The sequence below is a fragment of the Condylura cristata genome, unplaced genomic scaffold, assembly GCF_000260355.1.
Source record: "Condylura cristata isolate star-nosed mole 26May11 unplaced genomic scaffold, ConCri1.0 scaffold00017, whole genome shotgun sequence".
Classification (NCBI taxonomy): domain Eukaryota; kingdom Metazoa; phylum Chordata; class Mammalia; order Eulipotyphla; family Talpidae; genus Condylura; species Condylura cristata.
In genome coordinates this window covers 2544767-2567998 of record NW_004567118.1, presented here as the reverse complement: position 1 = coordinate 2567998, position 23232 = coordinate 2544767, and the positions used below count along the sequence as shown (strand labels likewise).

The 23232-nt window shown below is 36.8% G+C and overlaps 1 protein-coding gene across 2 annotated transcripts in view; it reads right to left on the bottom strand.

The window, feature by feature from the left end:
• Positions 1-21884, bottom strand: part of BRCA1 (breast cancer 1, early onset) — a 49690-nt gene extending 27806 nt beyond the window's left edge. For both annotated transcript variants that reach the window (XM_012726106.1, XM_004684123.2), the window contains exons 1-10: positions 21805-21884; positions 16116-16169; positions 11760-11837; positions 10858-10946; positions 10147-10286; positions 8541-8649; positions 7257-7302; positions 5955-6031; positions 5270-5386; positions 400-488 (exon numbers count right to left, since the gene is read on the bottom strand). In XM_012726106.1, coding sequence (XP_012581560.1) covers positions 400-488; positions 5270-5386; positions 5955-6031; positions 7257-7302; positions 8541-8649; positions 10147-10286; positions 10858-10946; positions 11760-11837; positions 16116-16169; positions 21805-21884 — 879 coding nt within the window. The remainder of the gene's footprint in view (positions 1-399; positions 489-5269; positions 5387-5954; positions 6032-7256; positions 7303-8540; positions 8650-10146; positions 10287-10857; positions 10947-11759; positions 11838-16115; positions 16170-21804) is intronic.
• Positions 21885-23232: the final 1348 nt, after the last annotated feature.

The window sequence follows — 23232 nt, the reverse complement described above, 5'->3', positions numbered from 1 at the left end:
ACACACACACACACACACACACACACGAGTGAAAGGCTAGAAATTTCAAAATTGGAGCCTACTTGCTCCAATTCGGTTCTGCGAATACCCAGACCCTGCTCTTTGATACAGAAGTGTTTTCATGTATGTTTTTGCTTTAGGGCAAGTGACTTTTGAAGGTTTAACTTATTTATTAAATTCAGTATTCCGTGTCCTGCAGTGAGCTAGCTTGAGTATATGAAATAAAAGGTAGCATGAGTTCCACTTAGGAATTTACAATCTAATAATCTGAGGAGACAAATACTACCCAACTGTTACACCATTAATTCTAAGAGATGATCTAAGTAAACATAAGAATGAAAGTGCATGCTACCTAATGCAGAGCGCGCCATGCACAAGAGTCATGCAGGATTTTTTTACCTGAGTGGTTAAAATATCGCTCTGAGAGGACAGTCCTGAACCATCTTCAGAGAGACTTGTTTCACTCGCATATTCAGATGCTGCTTCACCTTAAATGAGAAGAAATTCAGATGTAAAAACAGCAAATACTATAAAACTTGCAGTATCTGTTTCTTCCCATTGGCAAAAGAAATTTCAAAATGATTTGAGTTTCACACAAAACGATTACATTTTTTGTACTGGGATACCTGGACTTCTTTTGAGAAATCCTAACAACAAAACCCAGAAGCAAGTCCACTAACAATCAGGGCACTGAATCTCAATCAAACATAGAAGATATTCCTGCTATTAAAGGACTTTCAAGGAAAAGCACCTTAGGAGAAACCTGTTCAAAGCGTAAGCAGCAGTTACTTTTGAGTTTGGCCCCAGTGGCTACACTCCGTTGAGTTAATGTACATATGAGACTGAAGAGAACTGAAATCATTCAGTCAGAATTGGCAGACACCAGTGGAGTAGGATTTACTAGCCTTGTCTCAAAACAGAAAAATTTTAAAATACTGTACTTTTTTTTTTAAAGATTTATTTATTTATGCTTACAGAACTGGGGTATAAGCCAGAGGTGTGGTGGGTGAGAGGGTTCATCAGAGACAGAGTGGGGAGCAGAACCAGACTGACAAAGTACACTGCTGAGGGGAGCAGCAGGCAGGTGAGGAGAGATCTGCAACACCTTGTGGGTCAGCTCCCTGGCCAGAGATCGAACTCTGTGCTGCAGTGGCTACGGAGAGCTTCATAATGCAGTGCTTTAACCCGTTGGGCCACCAGGGGGAGCCCAAATACTGTAACATTTTTTATAAAAGATTTATTTTATTTATTTATGCATACAAGAACTGAGGCATAGGCCAGAGGTGAGGGAGGGAGGGATATGAGAGGATTCACCAAAGACCTAGAGTGGGGAACAGAACAGGCAGATCAACTGAAATACACTGCTGAGGGGAGCAGTGGGTGAGGCAAGAGAGGTCTGCTGCACCAAGTGGATTAGCTCCCTGGCCAGGGGTGGGACTCATGCCACAGTGGCTGGGATAGCTTGATAGCACTGAGACTTTAACCCCTGCACTACCAGGGAAGCCAGAAACATTATAACCTGGGCCCTCCTTGGTGGCACAATGGGTTAGGAAGCAGCACTCCAAGCTAGCTGCAGCCGCTTCAGGGCCAGTTCTATCCCCGATCCCCGGCCCAGAGCTGAACCACATGGTGCAGCAGACCTCCACCTGCTGCTCCCCTCAGCAGTGTACTTTGTGCACCTGCCTGTTCTGCTCCCCCATGGTCTCTGATGAATCCTCCCACCGCCCCTGCACCTCTGGCCTGTACCAGTTCTGTATGCATAAATAAATACAAAAAGTACTCTAACCTTCTAGTTTCCTTCTATGTAACCTGTATCCTATTTTAAAGTTTATTATAGTATGTTTACTCAATTTAGAAGCAAAGGAAACAAGCACTTACTTTAATCATATCGGAAACTCACAGAATATGCTCCCCAAAAGGCAGGAAAATTTAGCAAATTTCTATAGACTACACTGGGACAAACATAGAAACTTGACGGCAATACCTAAGTTTGAATCCACACTCTGCTCTTCTTGGTAATTATCTTCTTCCAGGTTAGTTTCCCTTTCGTCATCATCTGAAGCCAATACCCTATCACTCAAAACTTCTTCGTTTTCAGACTGACACCTCAATTGTTTGGAGGGAGGATCAATCATTAAGAAAGGATCCTGGGAGCTTGTGTTAGCATTCAAATCCTCTAACACACTGCACTGTGAAGAAAATAAGCTGCTGGAAAATTTTCCTTCTTCATTAGGGTGATGTTCCTGGTGTGCCTTTGTCAATGTAACTTGGTTACTGCCATGAGTTCCACTATTCTTCAATGACACTAGGTTCTCTTCTGTTTTTGTAGATAAATGCCCTGTGGCAGGATTTCTGGGAGATTGAGAACATACATTGGCTGCTTTACCAAATACTAAGTGTTGGAAGCAGGGAAGCTCTTCATCCTCACTAGACATACACTCTTCTGGGGACTCCAATTTCCCTCTTATGTGGTCCTGAGCCAAAAATGTGTGGTCTAAAAGGCTAGGGCTTCTGAATTCTTTCTGGAAACTTTTGTTAAAAACAGCTGATCTCTCCTTAATGCCACTGTCAGCAAAGCTGATATTATTTTCCTTTATTTCATCATTTAACAGGTCCTCAGGTGTCTCAGAACAAACCTGAGATGCATGACTACTTCCCATCGGTTGTTCTAGGTTATCTGAAATCAGACATGGAGAGAAATCTGTATTAACAGCCTGAACTATGCCTTCATTTTCTCCTTGCTTTTTGATTTCAGGATGTTTACAAGGACTTATAGGAAGGCTTTGCTTATAGACTTCAGGTTGCATAAGACCCAATCTGAGCATGGCATTTAATTTAGATCCTTTGTTTCTACCTAGTTCATCTTGAACATTGTCATCACTGGAACCTACTTCATTAATGCTAGAGCCAACTTCGTTAGTACTGGAACCTACTTCGTTCATGCTACTTGAGCTGACTTCTTTAGAAGTATCTTCTCTATTGTTATTTTGGCTAACCATGCTCACTGTACGTTGAGCGATATTCCTACTTTGTGTTGCTCTTTCGGGTGACCATGAATGTTCCTCAACCTTTTCCTCTGCCAGGTTTTTCTTACATGTAGTTTTAATAGATGACCTAATGGGAGAAAGTGGTGGTATAAGGTATGGGTTTTGTAAAATGAAATGTTTATTTGCAATAATGACTTCGGTTTCGTTGCCTCTGAACTGAGAAGACTGACAAAGCCTAGAGACTCCTTTGATGCTACATTTGGCAGACTCACATAGCTTATCTTTCTGACAAGCCAAAGTCAAGTCTGCAATTGTGTGTACTGCCTGCACATGCTCAGTTTTAGACTCTTTCTCTCCCTTACTTTCTTCTTTCAGTTCACATTCCAGACTGACTTTTGGATTTTGTCTCGAGACCCTGGAAGGGGTGGAGACTGAGGGATATTTCTTTTCTGAATTTCCCAGATTTGAAGACAGAGCAAATGATTGACGCTTTGAAACTCTGAAGGTAGTCTGTAAATACTGTGTATCAAGTTCATCCTCTTCCATGTCTATGCTTGTCTCCTGAGTGTGGTTAACTTCAGATCTCAAGGGATCCTTACAAATCTGTACGTCGTTTCTAGGATCTTTAGAACAACTATGATTGAGTTCCTTAAAGTTTTCAATTGTTGTACACAGATTTGAACACTGATTTGGTGCTTTTTTTGTCTTCCCTAGGCTATCAGTTTCCAGTAATGAGATACTATCCTGGCTGCCAAAATCAGTCTCAGGTACCAATGAAATATTGGTACTCTCTCCAGATCTTTCAGTCTGCAAGCCTCTTTGTCCATTAAATATCAGATCTTTGGTACTATTAGCCACTTGATTTGTTCCTGGATTTTCTTTTAGATCTTCTCTTTGAAGGCTAGGAGTGGAAAACTCTTCAAGTTTATTAGATCTTGAACAGTTGCTAAGAAAATCAGGTATGTTTGTTGAATTTAGTTCTGGCAGAGTGTCACTGGCAAAACTTTTAATTTGTTCTATTGGCTTATTACTCTTGATGGCTCCAGAGGCAGGGTCTTTATCTTCCGTAAGTTGAAGCCTTTTGCTGTGTCTTACTGGTATTTGGTTGCAATTTTTTTCCTTCATCTCTTCACTGCTAGAACAGCTATCAATTTGTAGTTCTGTATGATTAGGTGGGCTTGGATTTCTTTTAACCACCAGTTCAAGTGCATGAATATGCTTGGTAGAGGACTTCCTTCTTAGCCGATTCTTAGATGCTTTTGAAGTGTGAATATTTAATTCTAGTTCCATATTACTTATACTGCTACTTATGGGTTCAGCTTTCATTCCAAAATCAGATTCTTTTTCTGATGATTCAGTTGGGTTAGCACTTTTCTCTTTCTGAGCATAATCATGTTTTGTTTCATTCTCATGACCATAAGTAATATCCATCACTTGGCCACTCTGATCCACTTGGTGAGTTCCCTCACTTCTCTTTTCAGGGGTGTTTTGAACAACTGCCAAATCTACTTTCTTGATAAAATCTTCAGGACAAAGGCCTGATGTAGTTCTCCTTTTACGTTTTAATTTATTTGTGAAGGGACGCTCTTGAGCTATCTGAGGTTCGCTGATAGACGTCCCTATACTTAAATCTTGAGTTACATGGCTCAAGTTTGAGAGGTTTGTCTTCCTCCGGTAAGTTTTCCCAAATATTTTATCTTCAATATTACTTTCTACCGGTTTGGTGCGGACTCTTTCACTTGTACACCTTAAAGCAGGAGGATCACTGGCCGTTAAGTCTATTTTCTCTGAAGAACCAGAAAATCCATCTACTGCCTTTGGAACGTCTATTGCACTGGTTATTTCAATATTTGATTCAGAGCCCCCATCACATGAATCATCAGAAGTTAAAATTTCATCACTTCTGGAAAACCACTCATTAACTTTCTGAATGCTACTGTTCAGTGTTATCCAGGCAACACCTTGGGAATTTTTGGGGCTGTCAGGGCATGGAGGTTTCTGCTTATTCAGTTCTTTTCTCCCATACATGGGATCAGCAGCATTCAGGCCTACCTTCTTTTCTGTGCTCGGAGTCTGCCTATCATCACATGTTTCTTTACTTTCAGCCCATCTGTTCTGTTGGCTCCTTGCTAAGTCAGACTGTTTGCTTTTATTACAGAATTCAGCCTTTTCTACATTCATTCTGTCTTCAGTGAGTAATAAACTGCTGTTCTCATGCTGTACTAAGCTGGCATGAGTATTTGTGCCACATGGTTCCGCATGCAAGTTTGAAACAGAAATACCCTGATACTTTTCTGGATGCTTCTCAGTTGCATGTTTCTCAGTGGTGGTGAAGTCTTTATTACTGGATTGATGATGTTCAGTATTTGTTAAATTCTTTTCAGAAAACTCACAAACACCTGAAAGTATACAAAAACAAGGTACTTAAGAACTGAATTATCATGAAAAGATATCAATACATCTTGGGGGTAGAAATGAATCAAATGTCTACTTTTAGCAAAACTAACCTCATAAACAACCAATTATACTAAAGATGCAGCTCATACTCTTCAACTTAACTCCAATTTCTCTATCTTCACACTGAAATCATAATTTTGGAATTCTCCCTATTTATAAACCACACCTCCTATTTCCCTAGCCTGTAATAGTGAATTAAAAGGAGATTGGGCATCAAATCTACAGTGCTCTGTTTTAGCTTCCAATTCATACTCCCTTTACTTAAAAACCAGTATGCAAAAGATGAAACACATTCACAATTAAAAGCAGAAGGTAACAACAAATTACATAGGGAATGATTACAATCATATCCATCTAGTGTCATTTATATATCAGACCGAACAATATTTTAATTCTGCCAAGAAATGTAAATTATAAATGTTCTAAATGACCTTCAGAATAAACTGATTACAGTACTGTAAATACCCATGCTCTCTTCAGTGTCTGTTAATTTGCAAAGCTTGCCATTACCCTTTTTTGTAGAATTCAAACTGGCTTCTGCCCTGGCTCCTTGAGGGGTGATTTGTGACAATTCCTGGTCTCCCATACTATAGGGAAAAGACAGAAGCCCTAATGAGACACACATGGTTACAGAACTATCAAATGATTAACATCAAGTATGCTGGCTCCTGTAAGTGGAGTTTCAGTAAGTTGATTGATCTGATTCACTTTCTGAAATCTGTTCTTTCTTTCAGTAGCATCTAGTCAACATGGAATAGTCAAAGAGTGAGTTTTCATGGAAATTAGAGTAGTTGTACAGAACGTGGTTTCATAGACATACAAGTGAGTCAATATTTAAATGACAGCCAAATACTAGTCAAAAGATTAAGTAGAGGGGACTCCATGGTGGCACAGAGGTTAAAGTCTCAGCACTGTCATACTATCACCAGCTATGCAGCCTGAGTTCAATCTGGGGCCAGGGAGCTGACCCACACCATGTAGCAGACTGCTCTTGTCTCACCTGCTGCTCTGCTCAGCAGTATGTTTCAGTACATCACCTGTTCTGCTCCCTACTCTGTCTCTGGTGAATCCTTTCACCCCTCACATTTCTAGCCTGCACCCCAGTTCTTGTATGCATAAATAAGTTAAAACAACAACAACAAGATAGTAAAGAAAAAACAACAAAATTTAAAAGCACACTTTAATGAAAAGATAGGAGCAAAAGCTATCTAAACAAAGAGTATACACTGGGGCCAAGCAGACATTTCAATAGAATGCAAATACATCTAGAGGTCACACTGCCTTCTGCGATTCTTTTCAGGCTAATACCCATTTCCTCCCAATTGAGAGTAAAGGAAAAGTCGCTTGCAAACAAAATGTGATTGGGAATGATGCCATCTTAGTTCAGAAAAGTCACCAGAGATCTTTTCTAAGGTCAAGAGATAAATCCTAAGTATTACTGTTTAATAAACACAGGCAAAGTCTGAGGGCTAAATGGAATTAAGGAACTAAGGAGAATTGAAAATGAAGTGCTCTAATATTTTTACCAGTCACAATTTATGACTGTGTCAATACTACTGAACTTGCGGAACTAAGCCAGAGAACCACCACCATTAAAAGCAAGTCTGTGCAGAGTTCTGTTACAGTAAACTTTTGGACAATACTAAGAAATCAAACAATCAATAGGTTATTTTCTTAGCCATAAAGTGAGGTTAAAGTAGATGACGACCTTCAAGGACAATTCCAATGGCATGTCTCTAAACAAAAGCAATACCAATCCTTAACAATAACTATATACAACAATACCAGCTTCATAGTCTCTTTTTGACTCACCTGCAGCAACTTGCCTTATTAACTGTATCTTCAGAAGAATCAGATCCTAAAAAATTCCCCCAAATAACAAATCAGTAAAAAAGGGCTTTTACTGCAAAAGTTGTACTTGCTACTAAGCAGAAATTCATTCTAGAAATATTTATTGAGTGCCCATATATACACAAATATGAGGGCTATAGTGACATGCAGGTTTCAGTACAGGCTCTGACACAGGCTTATTAGGTTCGACTCACTGCTCTGTATTTACAAAATTTACTACCTTGACAAAATTTCTTAATTTTTCTATGCCTTAATTTCCTCATCTGTAAAAAGAATAATAATAGTAACAACTTCAGAAGTTTTTATGTATCTTAAATGAGTTATACCACTAAAACACAACAATGTTTGGAGACAACAGTAAGTGCTTCTAAATATTAACTATTATGTATTTTGATTACTTTTATGACAACACTGTCTAGGAACTTCTGATCTTAAATGAGGGAAAGATACACAAGGAATTTCAAGAAAATCTGCTAAGTGCGATGATAAAATATACTATCGTGCCTGAGAATCCAGTCACTCTTTCTAACTATAAATACATCTAAAAGTAAGACAATTAAATTAGAGATCTGTTTAACTTAGCTCAGCTTTTCTTGGAAGTCTTTCTAGTCTAGTACAGCTTACTTTAGGTCCCTCTAAATGCTGTCAACAACCCATTATGCTTTTCCTTAACACTACTCTCCATTTCTTAAAGTATATTTACACATACTTAAAACCAAATGGCCTTTCTTTTGCTCTTTAAAAAGCAAGCTTCTTCAAGGTGAAAGCTCCATCTATTACATTATTTATAACACACCATAAGGCTAGTAAAATTATTTTTATTTCACTTCCCAATGCTCCCTACCTTATGTATAAATTATGACTGGCTTTGAATAAAACTGTAAGACAAGAAGTTTGGTAGCTATTAATCTAAACTTAGAAAATCACATCTCTTTTATTAATTACATATCTTCCTTACATTGATGTAGTTCCCATAGTTCTCCTGCTACCATATCTCCAGTGAACTATCACTAGATTCCCTTGCATTCATCTCTCCCGTTTTGCTACCCCCTGCTTTACTCTGTATACTTCAGTTCTATGGTCAGCTTGCCAATTTTGGCTTTCTCTCCACCTTTTGTTAGGTTTCTCTATATTCCACATACTTATGTGTGTAAATGCAACACAACTTTTGATTCATTCATCTATTTGGGGCATCTGGATTGTTTCCTTATCTTGGCTATTGTAAAGAAAATTAGAGTGTCTTACCCAATTCAATGTAGACAGACTTTTTCTGAGGCTGTATCTGCTGCTTTGTCCTCAGAGATCTCACAATTCCAAGGTCAGAGAGCTGGACACTAAGACCACCAGATTCCTGCTAAGCAGTACATAAAGAATGATCAACTAATTGCTGGCTAGTTCTGTGCTTTTTTTTTTCCTTGAAGAGAAACTCAAGAACAAGGATAAAAAAAAAAATAGACTACAATCAACTAGTTAACATTTATGACACCAGGAAAAGACACCTGGCAATCTATGGACCAAAAATGTATGAGTTATGTTTGAATACTTTTTCCCTGCTCTGATTTTTAAATTTTGTAGAATTTCTGCTTACAAAAAAAAATTTTTTTAAAAGATTTATTTATTTATGCATACTGAACTGGGGTACAGGGGCGGTGAGCGGATTCACAGAGACAGAGTGGGGAACACAACAGGTAGATCAATGAAGTACACTGCTGAGGGGAGCAGCAGGCGGGTCAGGAGAGGCCTGCCATGCCATATGGATCACCTCCCCTTCAGGCGGGGATAAAACTCATGCTGAAGTGGCTTCTTAGTGCTGTGCTTCAACCCATTACGCCACCAAGGAGGGCACTGTTTACAAAATTTTGTGTAATTTTTCTGAAAGTAAGATATACATTACAATAGAGAAAGGGGATGAGACTCAGTACACATTTCCAATCACATCTGATAAGGCTGGCAAATAGATAAAATAAATTTACAAAGGGATAAATGGGGCCCTCCCCATTTGGGATTAAAGTACAGCACTATGAAGTTATCTGCAGCCACTGCAGCATGAATTTGATCTGGCCAGGGAGCTGACCCACATGGCGCAGCAGACCTCTCCTGACCCGCCCACTGCTCCCCTCAGCATGTATTTCAGTCAATCTTCCTGTTCTGCTCCCCACTCTGTCTCTGATGGATCCTCTCACCTCCCCCCCCACCTTTGGCCTGTACCCTAGTTCTGTATGTATAAATAAATCAATCTTTAAAAAAAAAGGATACGTGAAAATAATAAAAATCCAGCATAGCTAAGAAATGCAGTACAGAAAATATTCAAAAATCTATCATCACTCTGAGGAAGCCCTTCTTCATTGAGTCCTTCAACATCTTCTGAGAAATGAATACTGGTACTATATGAGCTATTATTTTTTAAGCTTTCCTTTATTTATATACATAGAAGTAACAACAAAGAAAATCATTGCATTTTTAGCTTTTAAGTTGAAACAATTTTGAAATGTTAAAAACTGTTTTTCTGGAACTTTTCAGAAGAAATAAAATAGAAGATATTTCCTTCCATCTGGAGAATTACCACAAATGATTATTTTAAAAATCAACAAGTTTAAAGCAATCAGTGACCTTGTGCTATTTTATATAAGCAACAAGTGGATATAGCACTAAAGTGGGAGGGGAAGAGAAGGAAAGAGGGCTGTCCACTTTCTTTCACTCAGTATCTCTAACTCATGTATAACACTTGCCCACCACTTAATTGACCATCTTACCTCCTGTACTAATCTTTAACCCAGGAGCATCTAGGGCATTCACTGATTCACAGTGCTGAATAAAAAGGTATTAGTAGAATAAACAAAAATGACTTTACCAAGGTAGGATTTTCAGGTTCATTCTGTCGAAGTCTTTTGGCACGATTTCTATAGCCCATACTTTGGATGATAGAAACTTCATCCTTCAGCTGTTCAGGAGAATTACTTTCTTTTTTGGAAAAGTTATAACTGTTTGCAACTATGAATTATAAAAGAAAACATTATTTTTGTAGTGGGGAAAGATATATTAATCATAATCTAAGAATCAAGAGAAATCCTGTATTATGGTTCTATTGTATTAAGAAAATATATTAAAGCTACCAATAATTTTTTAACAATCAAATTTGGAAATTCTATTCTTAGAAAACAAATACACAGATCTTCAAAGTTATTTTACTTTCTTTCCACCTCAGTACTAACAAATATGCCCATTAAAACTGTATTTCACTGAATCTAAGGTACTAACAACTCATTATTTTCTGCACATCAAGAAAGAAAGCACACTAAACTAAACAATGATAAACTATCAACAATAAATTGATCCCAATTTTGGAGATGTTATGATGTGGATAATGTGCATCTTGGGATCAATAAAGTTAAGATGTGACATCAGTGGGAGTGATTTAAAAAACAGAATACAGACAAAAGAGCTAAAATTAAGATAAACCAAAAGGTCTTATCACCTATTCATAGGAAATAATTTTGCAATCTTCCTGAGTTTTAATGGACAGCCACTTGAGCACTGGTCTCTGGGACTATTTAATACTTACATTGCAATCCTGTGTCAAGTTCAAAAGCATGAATAATTTTCAATAGCTCTTCAACAAGTTGACTAAATCTTGTACTTTCTTGTAGACTTCTGAAATTAAATTGAGAGATAGACAGCAAGTGATTATCAACTAAAGGACCTTAAATTAAAGACACATATAAACAGATGACAATAAGATGTAGCAACAGAGAAAAACTATATTCAAAGAACAAAGCTTTGGAGAGACATTACACTTATATAATTAAAACATCATGGACTCCAGAATAAACTATATGGCAGTTATTGTTTGTTTTTGTAATTTTTTTTTTTTTTGGTCATTCAAGCCTTCCAAAAGTCTACAACTGCCTAAAACAACAGTACTCTGAATTTATAGTAGCTATAAATCCATTGCATAGAAAACTCACTATTTCTACTCTATAGAGCAGCATCATTCATTTATTCTTTTAAATACTTGTGGGCCTACTAAGAACCAAATATTAGAAAAATAGTGTCAAATGATACAAAGTCAGCACTTTTAACAGAACTTGTATACTGGCAAGAGGAATGCACAATGAGTGTGTGTGTGTGTGTGTAAATAATTAAGTAGAAATAAATGCAGGCAAGAAAATAAAAGCAAGGTCAAGAGATAATGGGGGTTGGGTGGTACAGATCTACTTTAAATAAGACTATAAGTTCTTGCATCATTCAGAAGCATTAGAGAAAGGCAATTAATTGCTAATGCTTATATAAGGTAGACATATATTACTTTCAGGAAAATGACTTTAGAAATAATTTACTGTCAGTTAGTGACCCTTTTACACATTTTTCTACTGATGAATAGCTTGAAAGGAACACCAGCTATGTTGTTAGGTAATTTCTTACTACTGTTGCTTCTAGCCTCCCATCACTATCCAAATTATATACCTTTTGGTTATATCATTCTTACACAAAGGACATTGCGAAGGCCCTTTTTTCTGGTTGAGAAGTTTCAGCATACAAAATCTATAAATTATAAAGGACAAAAAGAAAAATTCAATTTTTTTATTTTTTAGTCAGGCTATTCAAAAGGCAAGTAGACACAAAAAGATAATAACACAACTGCCCTTTGGAGCCATATGACATGGCTCTTTAATCTAACTGCCATTTAAATCAATGGCATTCTTTAATTGTTTTTAGATGCAGCATAAGCAGAAATCCAAACTACATAAGCTATGAGCAATGAAAATGGAACTTATGGTTTACTGTTATGGTCAAATAAAACTTACTAAAAGTTAATACACATTATTTAATGATAGATTTATAATTATTCATATGCACAACGGTAAGTAATTAAAGTAAAATGATTGTAGTTAGTTTATAAACTATCATCTTGCAACAAAATTACAATAATCAAAACAATGTGGTACCAGCATAAGGACAGACATGCTGAAATAGATTCAAGTGTACAGAAAACCATATAACATATGATTAATTGATTTTCAACAATAACACTAAGACAATAAAATGGAAAAAACAACAGTCCCATCAACAAATGGTGCTGGACAAACTAGATCTCTATATGCCAAAAAGTGAAGTTAGATTTCTAATTCACACAACAGAGACAAATTAACATAAAATGTATCACAGAATTAAATATAAGAGCTAACATTATAAATCTTTGTGATCTTAAGTTAAGCAGTGATTTCTTAATACACACTTCAACTTAGCCAAAAGGACAAGAAGCAATGATTTTTGAATATAAATAATAAAATTTTTGTGTAAGCAACCAAAGAAAAAAATAGATTCAATGGACTACAATAAGCTTAAAAACTTTGTGCTACAAATAATACCACAAAGTGAAAGAACAATCTATAGAATGAGAGAAAAATTTGCAAATCATGTATCTGATGAGACTTGTATCCAGAATATAAGATGAACTCTTAATAAACAGAGATATAACACAATTTAAAAGTAGGCAAGAACATGAAAAGATGCTTGATATTATGAGTCAATAAGGAATGCAAATTCAAAGTCACAAATAGATGCCACTTTATACCCACTAGGATGATCATAATCAAAATGACAGATAAGAAGTGGTGGAAAAGTAGAGAAATTGAAATCCTCATTCACTGTTGCATCAATAAAAATGATGCAACAACTCTGGAAAACAGTATTATGCAGATCCTCAAAATGTTAAGCAAGCAATTCTACTCCTCCATTACCCTAAGAGAAATGAAAACTTAAGGCCATATATAACTTGTACAAAAATAGTCAAATATTATTTAAAAAAAAAAAAAAAGATGATTGGATCAAAAAGTTGTGGTATATTTATACATTGGAATATTATTTAGTGATCAAAATAGACAAACTCATGTCATTTGCAGCCACACGGATGGAGCTGGAAGGGATTATGCTTGCTGAAATTAGTGAGAAGGGAAAAGATAAATACCAGATGGTCTCACTTATGTGTGGAATATAGAGAAACCAAACAAAAGGTCAAAAAAATTTAAGGCTCATGTTTTATCTCTTTGGAAAATGTGGCTTTAGATCTTACAAAAAGTATTACACATTTCATTTGTTGTCTAGAAATTGCAAACTAATGCATAGATGGCCTTATTAATTTTTTCCTCTGACTGGTACTATTATCTTTTCCATATATTTCATAAAAGATTTCAGAACTGTAAGCTTACCCCAGTCAATAAAGTTGATTTATTGTTAGCAATTACAGTTCATTCTGAGAAGACAGAATTATTTTAAAGATTTATTTATTTATGCACTCAAGAACTGGATACAGGCCAGTCATGCGGGGGATGAGAAGATTCACCACAGACAGAGTGGGGAGCAGTAGTAGGCAAGACAGGAGAGTCTGCTGCACCATGTGCATCACCTCCCTGGCTAGGGATTGAATTCGTGCTCCAGTGGCTACAGGTAGTTTCATAGTGCTATGGCTTTAACCCAATGCACCACCAGGAAGGGCCCAATACAATTAATTTTTTAAAAGATTTTTTTATTTATGCACTCAAGAAAGGGCATATAGGCTGGAAGTATGGAGGGTGAGAAGATTTACCAGAGACAAGTGGGAAGCAGAACAGGTAGACTGACTGAAATACAGTGCTGAGGGGAGCAGTTGGTGAGACAGGAGAGGTCTGTTGCACCATATGGATCATTTCCCTGGTCAATGATCAAACTCATGCTTGCAGTGACTGCCAATAGCTTTACAGTGCTGAGACTTAACCCCTTGTGCCACCAGGGAGGTCCCCAGAGAAGATCCAATTAATGACTGGGGTATTTTTTCCAACTTTCTGACCATAGAATCAAGGTGTTGCTCAGATTATAAAAGTATTACAGATGAGATTTCACAAAAAAGCTCACCAACCATAGGTGTTATACTAAACTTTTCATTCTACCATATCATTCAAAACATAATTTAAAATATGGTTAGTTCCCGCTTATCATAATTAACAAATAAGCAGTTAAGTCTTTCTCCCTCTATTCCTTTAATTCAACTCTAATCCTCTCAATTCAGTAGAAATAGACTAAGCGAAGATGTTTTCACCTCTACTGAGTTCAAACTATTCCATGTTCCCTACCCCACCTCAAAACCCTTTTTTTTTTTTTTTGCATAGAAGAATGGGGGTGCAGACCAGACCAGAGGTGCGAGGGTGAGAGGATTCACCAGAGACAGAATGGGGAGCAGAACAGGTGGATTTATTGAAATATGCTAAGGGGAGCAGTGGGTGACACAAGGTTAGCTCCTTGCCTGGGGATCAAACTCAGGCATAGTGGTGATAGTGCTGAGGCTTAATCACTAGATCCCAGGGAGGCCCTCTACTTCAAAACCTTTCTGTAAAATTTTCCTATTTATAAATAAAAGTTCTTTTTTTGTAGCCATTTTCTATTTTCAATCCCTTCTGCCTCCTCCTGGATCTTCTCTATCTTGCAAATGTCATCTCACTTCTAGGGGCTCCTTCCCCTTCTAATATCACTTCAGATAGATACGCATCATGGACATATCCTACTTTCTTTTAATCCCACCTTTGTTCATATTATTTCTTCTGCATGTAATTTTCTTCTTTCACAAACTCTCAAAGTGATGAATGGTCATAATTTAATCTTCTTTATACAATATAACAGTGTGTCTTTATTACTCAAGAAGGCAAGAAAGCAAAAAGAATATTTCAGAAAGATTCTCATCGCAGTACTAAAAGGTTAATCTTCAGCTCCTTGTAATGAAGTGCCGATCTTTGAAAAAAGGTGGTCGGCCCTCCCTGGTGGCGCAGCGGGTTAAAGCACTGCACAAAGAAGCTTAAGCCACTTCCACATGAGTTCGATCCCGGCCTGCCCCGGAGGAGATCCACAATGGTGTGGCAGACCTCTCCTGACCCGCCCGCTGCTCCCTCAGCAGTGTACTTGTCCATCTGCCTGTTCTGCTCCCCGCTCTGTCTTTGGTGAATCTTCTCACCCTCCGCATCTCTGGCCTGTACCCCAGTTCTGTACGAATAAATAAATAAATCTTTAGAAAAAAAAAAAAAAAAAGGTGGTCCTACATGACAGAGTTTGAGAAGCTTTTCTCCAGAGGCCACAAAACTAAAATTTCTCAATGCACAGAGATAAAGCTGTGTTGCCCTGGTACCTGGCCAGGAAGAAGGGCTGAGTATGGAAACAGATCGATGCTAATGGAGTGACAAGGGAAAGAGAGTGGGAACAAGATTCTGGATCCTTGCAAGGACAGAAGAGTGGGAAAACAGGTAGGTTTCAGAGGAAGGGCCCGGCAAGATGGCCAAGTTATGATACAGGACATTACTCCACAGAAACAAGGTTCCTTCCACTTCAGCCAGCCATCACTATCCTTAATGCAGCAGAGCACTGCACATTTTTTAGCTTACGAAAACATCTTAAGCTTTAAAGAAATGTTGGAATGTCTTCCCAGGAAAGCAAACATACCCATAGTTTATAATATAATTGAACATAATTTTGGAAATTAAAACAAAAACCATTCATGAATACCAAGTTAGGGAATCTTGAATTTAAGAATTCCTGAAAGGATACATAAGAAATAGATCACTTGTTTTGGTTACCCAGGCAGAAACTGGGAGGCAAGGATTTAGGGTGAGAAGGCAACAGACTATGCATCATGTGCCCTGTTTCTAGGGACATGCTTATTTGTTAAGGAAAAGATACTTAAGAAATACTTAGTTGTCATTCAGGGTATGTCTCAATCACTAGCTCTTATATGCATGAATGAATAAAAATAAAATCTTGAAAAAAAATTAAAACAAAAGCAAAAACATTCACACTTACTTGCAAAATATGTGGTCACATTTTGTGGAAACAGGCTCTTTGATTAATTCTAGGCTAGAAGGAGAGAAAAAAAGAGGGAGACCATAAATGAGGCTTAATAAATAAAAATACCTTAGCAAATAAATTCAACTGTTAGCTTCTATCTCTGTGTAAAGATAAGACTATAAATTCATTCAACATGCATTAAAAATCTGCTGTTTTTGGAACTAAAAATACAGAGAAGATGACCCTTACCTTCATTCAATTTCTAGATATAAAAGCTAATATATTAATCTTTCCAACACTGTATACTATCATTAGCATTTAAAAGATTAGCTGATGACTAGTATTCACTGATAGGTTTTTGAACTGTTGTTGCAGATGTATATCCTATATTTTAACTAAGGTTTAAGCTCCAAAAAACAAATTTCTTATGAATTCTCCCATAGCACTTCTTTTGTATATGAAGGCCTTTTTATTCTAATTTTTTAATATGAAATTTTTAAGCATTTATATATGTAATAGTAAAATGAACACCACTGACTATCACCCAGTCTCAAGAATTTTCAACTCCTTAGCCAATCTTGTTTCACTTGCCCAAAGCCCATATTATTTTATAGCTAATCTCAGCTGTCATATCAATTACTCTACATTTGACAACAGCTTTGAAAAATGCATCAATATGACAACATTATCAGTCCTATGATTCTTTCCTTAATATCACCTTATATACAGTTAATATTCCAATTTTCTTCATTACAAAGAAATTATAATCATGTTTATTTAAGTCAAAATCCACACATTGCATACCATTGTGAACACTGCAAAATTTCCTACATTTTGGATTTTGCTAATTGTAATCCTATTGTGTGGTTTAACATGCACCCCAGTCTCTTTATTTCCTGTAAACTAGACCTAGAAGATCACTCAAATTCAGGTTTCCATTCTTTGGCAAAAACACGTTACAGATGATACTACATACTTTTGTATCACTTCAGGAGGTGCACCATTTTGATTTGTGATTATAATAATGATGTAATAAATACTAACAAAAATTTGAAAAACAATCAAATAAACCTAGATAAGTATTAAAATTTTAGAAAGTATATCACCAAACTCCCATTTTGACCTAACCACAAAAATGTCAAGGTCCTCTAAGATTAACTCATTTACTGTAAGAAATTTAATATAAGAAGCATTTACTGAGTACCTACTACCTGTATGCTCTGTCCTGAGATGAAAATATAAGAGTAAAGAAAATAAAGCCTGCCCTTATAGTTGTACTATAACTGACTACAGGGTGGTCAGAAAAGGCCTCACTGAGAAGATAACGTAGGAGAACAGCTGAATAATGTGAGAAAACAAGATTTTTGACAATTGGGAAAATATTCTAGCGAAAAAACAAAGACAGATTATGAAGAGAACTGTGCCTACTATTTTTTGTATAAGAGCAAGAAGGCCAAGGTGCTAGAATGGAATGACCAAGGGATGTAGTAATAAAAGAGATCAAAGAAGTAGCTGAGGGCCTGAGCAGGTGAGAACTTACAGCTTTTATTCTGGATAAGAGCTTTTGAAACTGGTTTTTGGTAAAATTCAGGCAGGACATCAAAGACCAGGTAACCATAAGCGCCAGGAATGTGGTTCTTTTCATTAAATGTTTAACATTTTAGAAAAGGGTCACAAGCAAAGCTGGGGGACAATAGCCTTCTTGTGAAGGGCTTGGTAACACAACTCTTGTAATCATGGGGTTTCTGACGCATCATGAGGCAATGAAAAGAAAAGTATTAGAATGACCAGAAGCCTGGATTTCTACTACCAGCTCTTTCTCTTTTTTTAAATCAGCAGAACAATCTCAGGCCAAGTACTCCACATGAAACTCAGTTTCCCTCTCTGCCATCTATCCCCTCTACCAGTTATTCAGGTTATTGTGAGGATAAAATTAAACTCTGAGAAAATTTCACCTTAGGTGACTTAGACCTATCTTAGTAGTATTATCAGCACCAAATGTGGTTTTAAAAAGAAAAACCTGACAAAGGGAACTCTGATTTGTTACTAAATCACTATTCCTGAGATAAACTATATATCAAAGAGATTCTCAATAAAAGAGAAATTGGATTTAGTGATGATACCAGATGGCTTTCGTTCTCACCAATGACTCAGTTCTGAAATAATTATATTTCAGCATGGTAATTATAAGCCAAGTTTTACAAACAGACTGTAAACACAAACTTTGAACAGATGAAAATTCTTAATATGGTAAAAAGGTAACAACTTTCCAAGGAAGAGCTTGAAAAATTGGGAATGAAAAGAAATTTAAATGTTTCTCTTTTGGACCCTGGTGAGAGTAAATGTTTATTAAGAAACACATTGAAATGTTTTAAACACTTTCAAACTAGGCAAGATTTTATACTTAACTGCAAATTTGTATTCTGAGTTTCAACATGGATAAGTGATTGGGAAAAAAAGCTAGATTTTGCATGAAAAATCACCACCATTTACTAGGACACACATTTTATTTATTTATTTATTTTGGCATAGAAGAACTGGGGTGTAGGCCAGAGGTGCAAGGGGTGAAGGGATTCATCAGAGTAAGGAACAGAACAGATGGATCTACTCAAATACACTGCTGAGGGGAGCATTGGATGAGACAGTAGAGGTCTGTTACAACATGTGGGTCAGCTCCTTCGCTAGGGATTGAACTCAGGCTGTAGTTGTGACAGTGCTTAGACTTCACCTGTAGGCCACCAGAGCGGCCCTAGGATGCATATTATTTAGCAAATTCTTCTACATAGTCGCAAGTAAAAAATTACAAACAACTACCAAATATCCGAAAAAATGCCAACGATGACTCAAGAGGGCAGCAGAATGAATTTTAGTTGGAGAGATCTAAAAGCTACAATCAAAAGACACCAGTTTGCAGTCATGATCAGGAATCATTTATTAAAACATAACTGCAAATTACACTGCTTTAAAAAAGTGAAGTATGTATGAGTCCTACCCTCCACCTCTGATATAAATGAGTTTAAGGTATAACAAGCCCAAACACGAGCAAACTAGTTTAAAAGCTGAAGTCTGTCTAATAGAAAACATTACAAAAAATAAGGAGCTTGAAAACATACAACAGTTGACTGAAACGAAAATTAACTTCATTCCTGCATCTTTAATTTTTATGTATCTAAGTGTTTTAATTGATGGTTTAATTTGCCAGAATGAGAAAGAACATTACATTTTTATGACTAAGTCCCATGGAAATGTAAAATAAATGGGCCCAAATGCCACATTGTTTAGGACTTTTTGATCTCTCTTAGTAATTATCATGAGTAAGTTTCTTGCTTTTTTCAAAAACAATTATTTTTCCACATTGTCATTTCCTGCTTTTCTGGCTCTGTTTTATAAATTAAGCTGTAAATCTTATTTAGCTTTTGTTTTTGTTCAGTTGAAATGTTGAGGGGCAAGGGAGAAGAAGGTTACTTATAAATCTTGTAACTCTGAAAACACACTTGCATTTTCTTTAATCTTATTTTAATTCACTCCAAATAGGAAAAACAACTTTAATGAAGCACAAAGGAAAATGTGTTTGAATTTACTCTTCTGTATTGAAGGTAAGAGGCAACAGGTGCAGCTTTGCCATTCATTGAGTATTGTCCACCACTCACCATTACATGTTAAAAGCCACTAACCCATCAAAAAACAAATTTAGTTTATTATTTAATGCCTTCAACAAATGATTGTCTACAATTGAGTAGCTACTATCTTCCAGGTTCTAACCATTGAGGACATGAAAGAAACAAAAGTAACCTCTGATATAATGGAGATCATATTCTGTGTGGATTTAAAAAAAAAGAAGAGTGTCAGTAATGAGTTATGGAGAAAAAGGACACAAGGAATACTTAAAGAGTGTGTTGGGAATGTTGCCATCTTAAAATACAGTTGTCTGGAAATACTTCTTTGAAAATATGAAATTTCAATCAAGGTTTGTGAGCCATACAATTATCAGAGGAAGAACATTCAAGGCCAGAGGGAACAAAAAGCATAAAAACTGAGAGGCAGAGTAGGTCACATGACTGAAGAACATTTAAGGGGCTAGAATGACCAGAGTAAAGAGAATAAGACAGGAGAAGCTAAGCAGTAATTCTTCTAAATTTCCTTGTTGGTTTTTCACCAATAGATTATGAAGTATGGCTTTTAATTTATTTTTTTTTAATTTATTTATTTTTAATTTATTTAGCTACCACAAAGATCATCTAGTGACTGAAGGGTTTTATAGCCCTTCTGTGTTATGGAGCTAGTCAGCTTCATCTTAGTATAATTCATTTAATGTGCACAAAAAATGTAATTATACAAGAAACTTATTATATTGAAATAATCCTACTTATAGGTCTCCAACAATTCCTGAATAGATACAAGAGACCGTCTAGGTGATGGAAAGAAATATGCTGTATCTTTACTGCCTTATATAGCTATATTAATATATGCCTGTCAAAACTCACTGACTTGTACACTATAGTATACATTTGCATACTATATTTCAATCTTTGTGTATTTTACCTCATTTTTTTGTATTTTGAATAGTCATCCTCTTGTATTTTGTAGGTGAAGAAAAACAAAGGCTCACTCAAGAAGTAAGAGGCTTTTTTCAAGGCTTTGAAGGCTTGCAATACTCTTATTTAAACATAAAGGGCTAGATTTAGTCAAAGGTTTGAAGATCTACCCACTCACAAACACCAATCATTCAGGGTCTTATTTTACCATGATTAACTATGTACATTTCAAGTGATCAAGCTGGTTTTACAATTGGATGAAAAGCCCAGGCACTGCTTAAGGCAAGTCAGATTCCTGGCCCAATGCATAATAATGAAAACAGTCTGCACAAACAAAGACAGAATGTTGTGTGTGTTCAGGCATCAGAGAGGGAGAGAGGCAGAGTAGAGAAAAAGGATTAAATTTCCACATCCTTAAAGTTCTTCAGTTCAGAAAATAGCAACATTAATAGTGTAATCATTTTAAAAGAAATTATTGCAAACTGGATTCTTTGGATAAAAGACAGAGTTTGCTAAATTTTTTTTTTAAAATTGAGGTATCACTAACATGGAACAAGTTACTTTTGGGTATACAACATCATACAATATTTGTACTTATCTTCTACATTGCAAAATGGTCACAATAGGTCTAGTTATTATCCCTCATCATACATAGCTACAATTTTTTTTCTTGGGATAAAAGCTTTTAAAATGTACATGCTTAGAAATTTCAAATGCATAATACAGTATAATATTAATACCTAGTCACTTTGCTGTACATTCCATCCCCATGATTTATTTATTTTCTACTGGAAGTTTGTATTTTTTTTACCCATTTCACCCTTCTCTCCATTGTTCTCCTCAGGCACAAATCTGTTCTCTGTACCTGAGTGTGCTCTTTGTCTTTTTTTTTTTTTATTTTTAAAGATTCCACATATAAGTGAGATCATATGGTCCTTGTTTTTCTGATGTATTTCCCTTAGCATAATGCTCTCAAGTTCCATCCATGATGTTTTAAATGGAAACATCTCATTCTGATTTTTTTATGGCAAAACAGTATTTCTAATAGCCGATATTAATTTTAATAGACATTATAACTTTTTTCCTTACTACGTAAACTCATTTCATTCATTTGCATAGAAAATAATCATATAAGGAAGAATTGCTAATAAACTGTTCTGTTGACTTACCAGATTGGACACTCTAAGATTTTCTGCATAGCATTAAGGACGTTTTGTACCTCTTCAATTCGATCTGTAGATAAATCCATATCTTCCTGTTCCAATGAACTTTACACATAGATTTTAAGTGTCCTTTTTAAATAAGAAATTCAGGATCAGAATACTTCAAAAATTATACCAACCACAGAACTAACGCCAAAGGCTTAGTTTTTAAGATTTATTTATGCATACAAGAACTGGGACACAGGCCAGAGGCACAGGGGGTGACTGGGTCCACCAGAGACGGAGTGGGGAGAACAGACAGATCTACTAAAATACACTGCTAAGGGGAGAAGGAGCAGGTTGGCTTGGAGAGGCAACCCAAAAATTATAAAAGTTGTTTTTCTGTAGTTAAGACCATTTCATTTTGGGGTTTTAGCGGTGGTGCAGGGGTTAGTGTCAGCACTATCAAACTATTGCATCATGAGTTCAATCAGCCAACTTGTTAACCGACATGGGTCAGCAGACTTCTCCTGTCCTCCCACTGCTCCCCTCAGCATTGTATTTCAGATCTGTTCTGCTCCCCACTCTTGTCTCTGGTGAACCCTCTCACTACCCACCCTTACCTCTGGCCTGCACCCCACTTCTTACACCCAGAGAAATCCTAAAAAAAAAAGACCACTTGGTTTCTCTACTTTCCATAAACAGTCTCCAATCCCTCTCTCTCCTTTTGGTCTTTTTCCTTAAAGTCACTGTGGGATGATTGGATGAATGCTGGAAGGAATCTCAGATTTCTTCAACTATCCTGGCTCTTTTGTTCTTATAATCAAGTCAACAACTAAAACAAAGCCAACATCATCAATCAACTGTTCCCCACCCCTATTATTCCCCAGTGTTTCCCCACTGACCTGCACTCTTCCTAGACACATCCCTGTCAACAACCTCTGACTAAAAGCCGTCCCTCTCCACTCCCATTTGGTCGCGGCTCAAAAAGGCCTGTATGAGTTAATTACTTAAGGATTCTCTGTCTTCTCTTGCTTGAAAAATTCAGGCCTCGTCCTCGTCCTCAGGGTCCCCTTCTCACATACACCAAACCGTCTTTTAGTACTACGGTGTCCCCTTCAAAACACATCCCAGTTCAGATGCCCCCTTCATGGCTCTCCTCACGACCTCTAGGGGAAGTCTCCTCACTAAGATTTTCTCGATTCAGTGTCTTAAGCTTCTAAGAGTCCAACCCTCCGCCCACCCTTTCAGATAAACACCCATATTGCTCTTCCTCTCTTTCTCCACACCTGTTTCCCTCCTGCCCCCCGCCCCCTCCCTCAGGTTCTGAGTCCTGTCAAGTCCACCTCTGTTCAGCTCCTTTCCCACTGACCCTCTCCCTTCCTGTCAGGCTGCCACCAGCTCCGTCCCCAGCCTCTGCTACTCACTCCTGGATTGTCTTCCTGCTCCTTACTC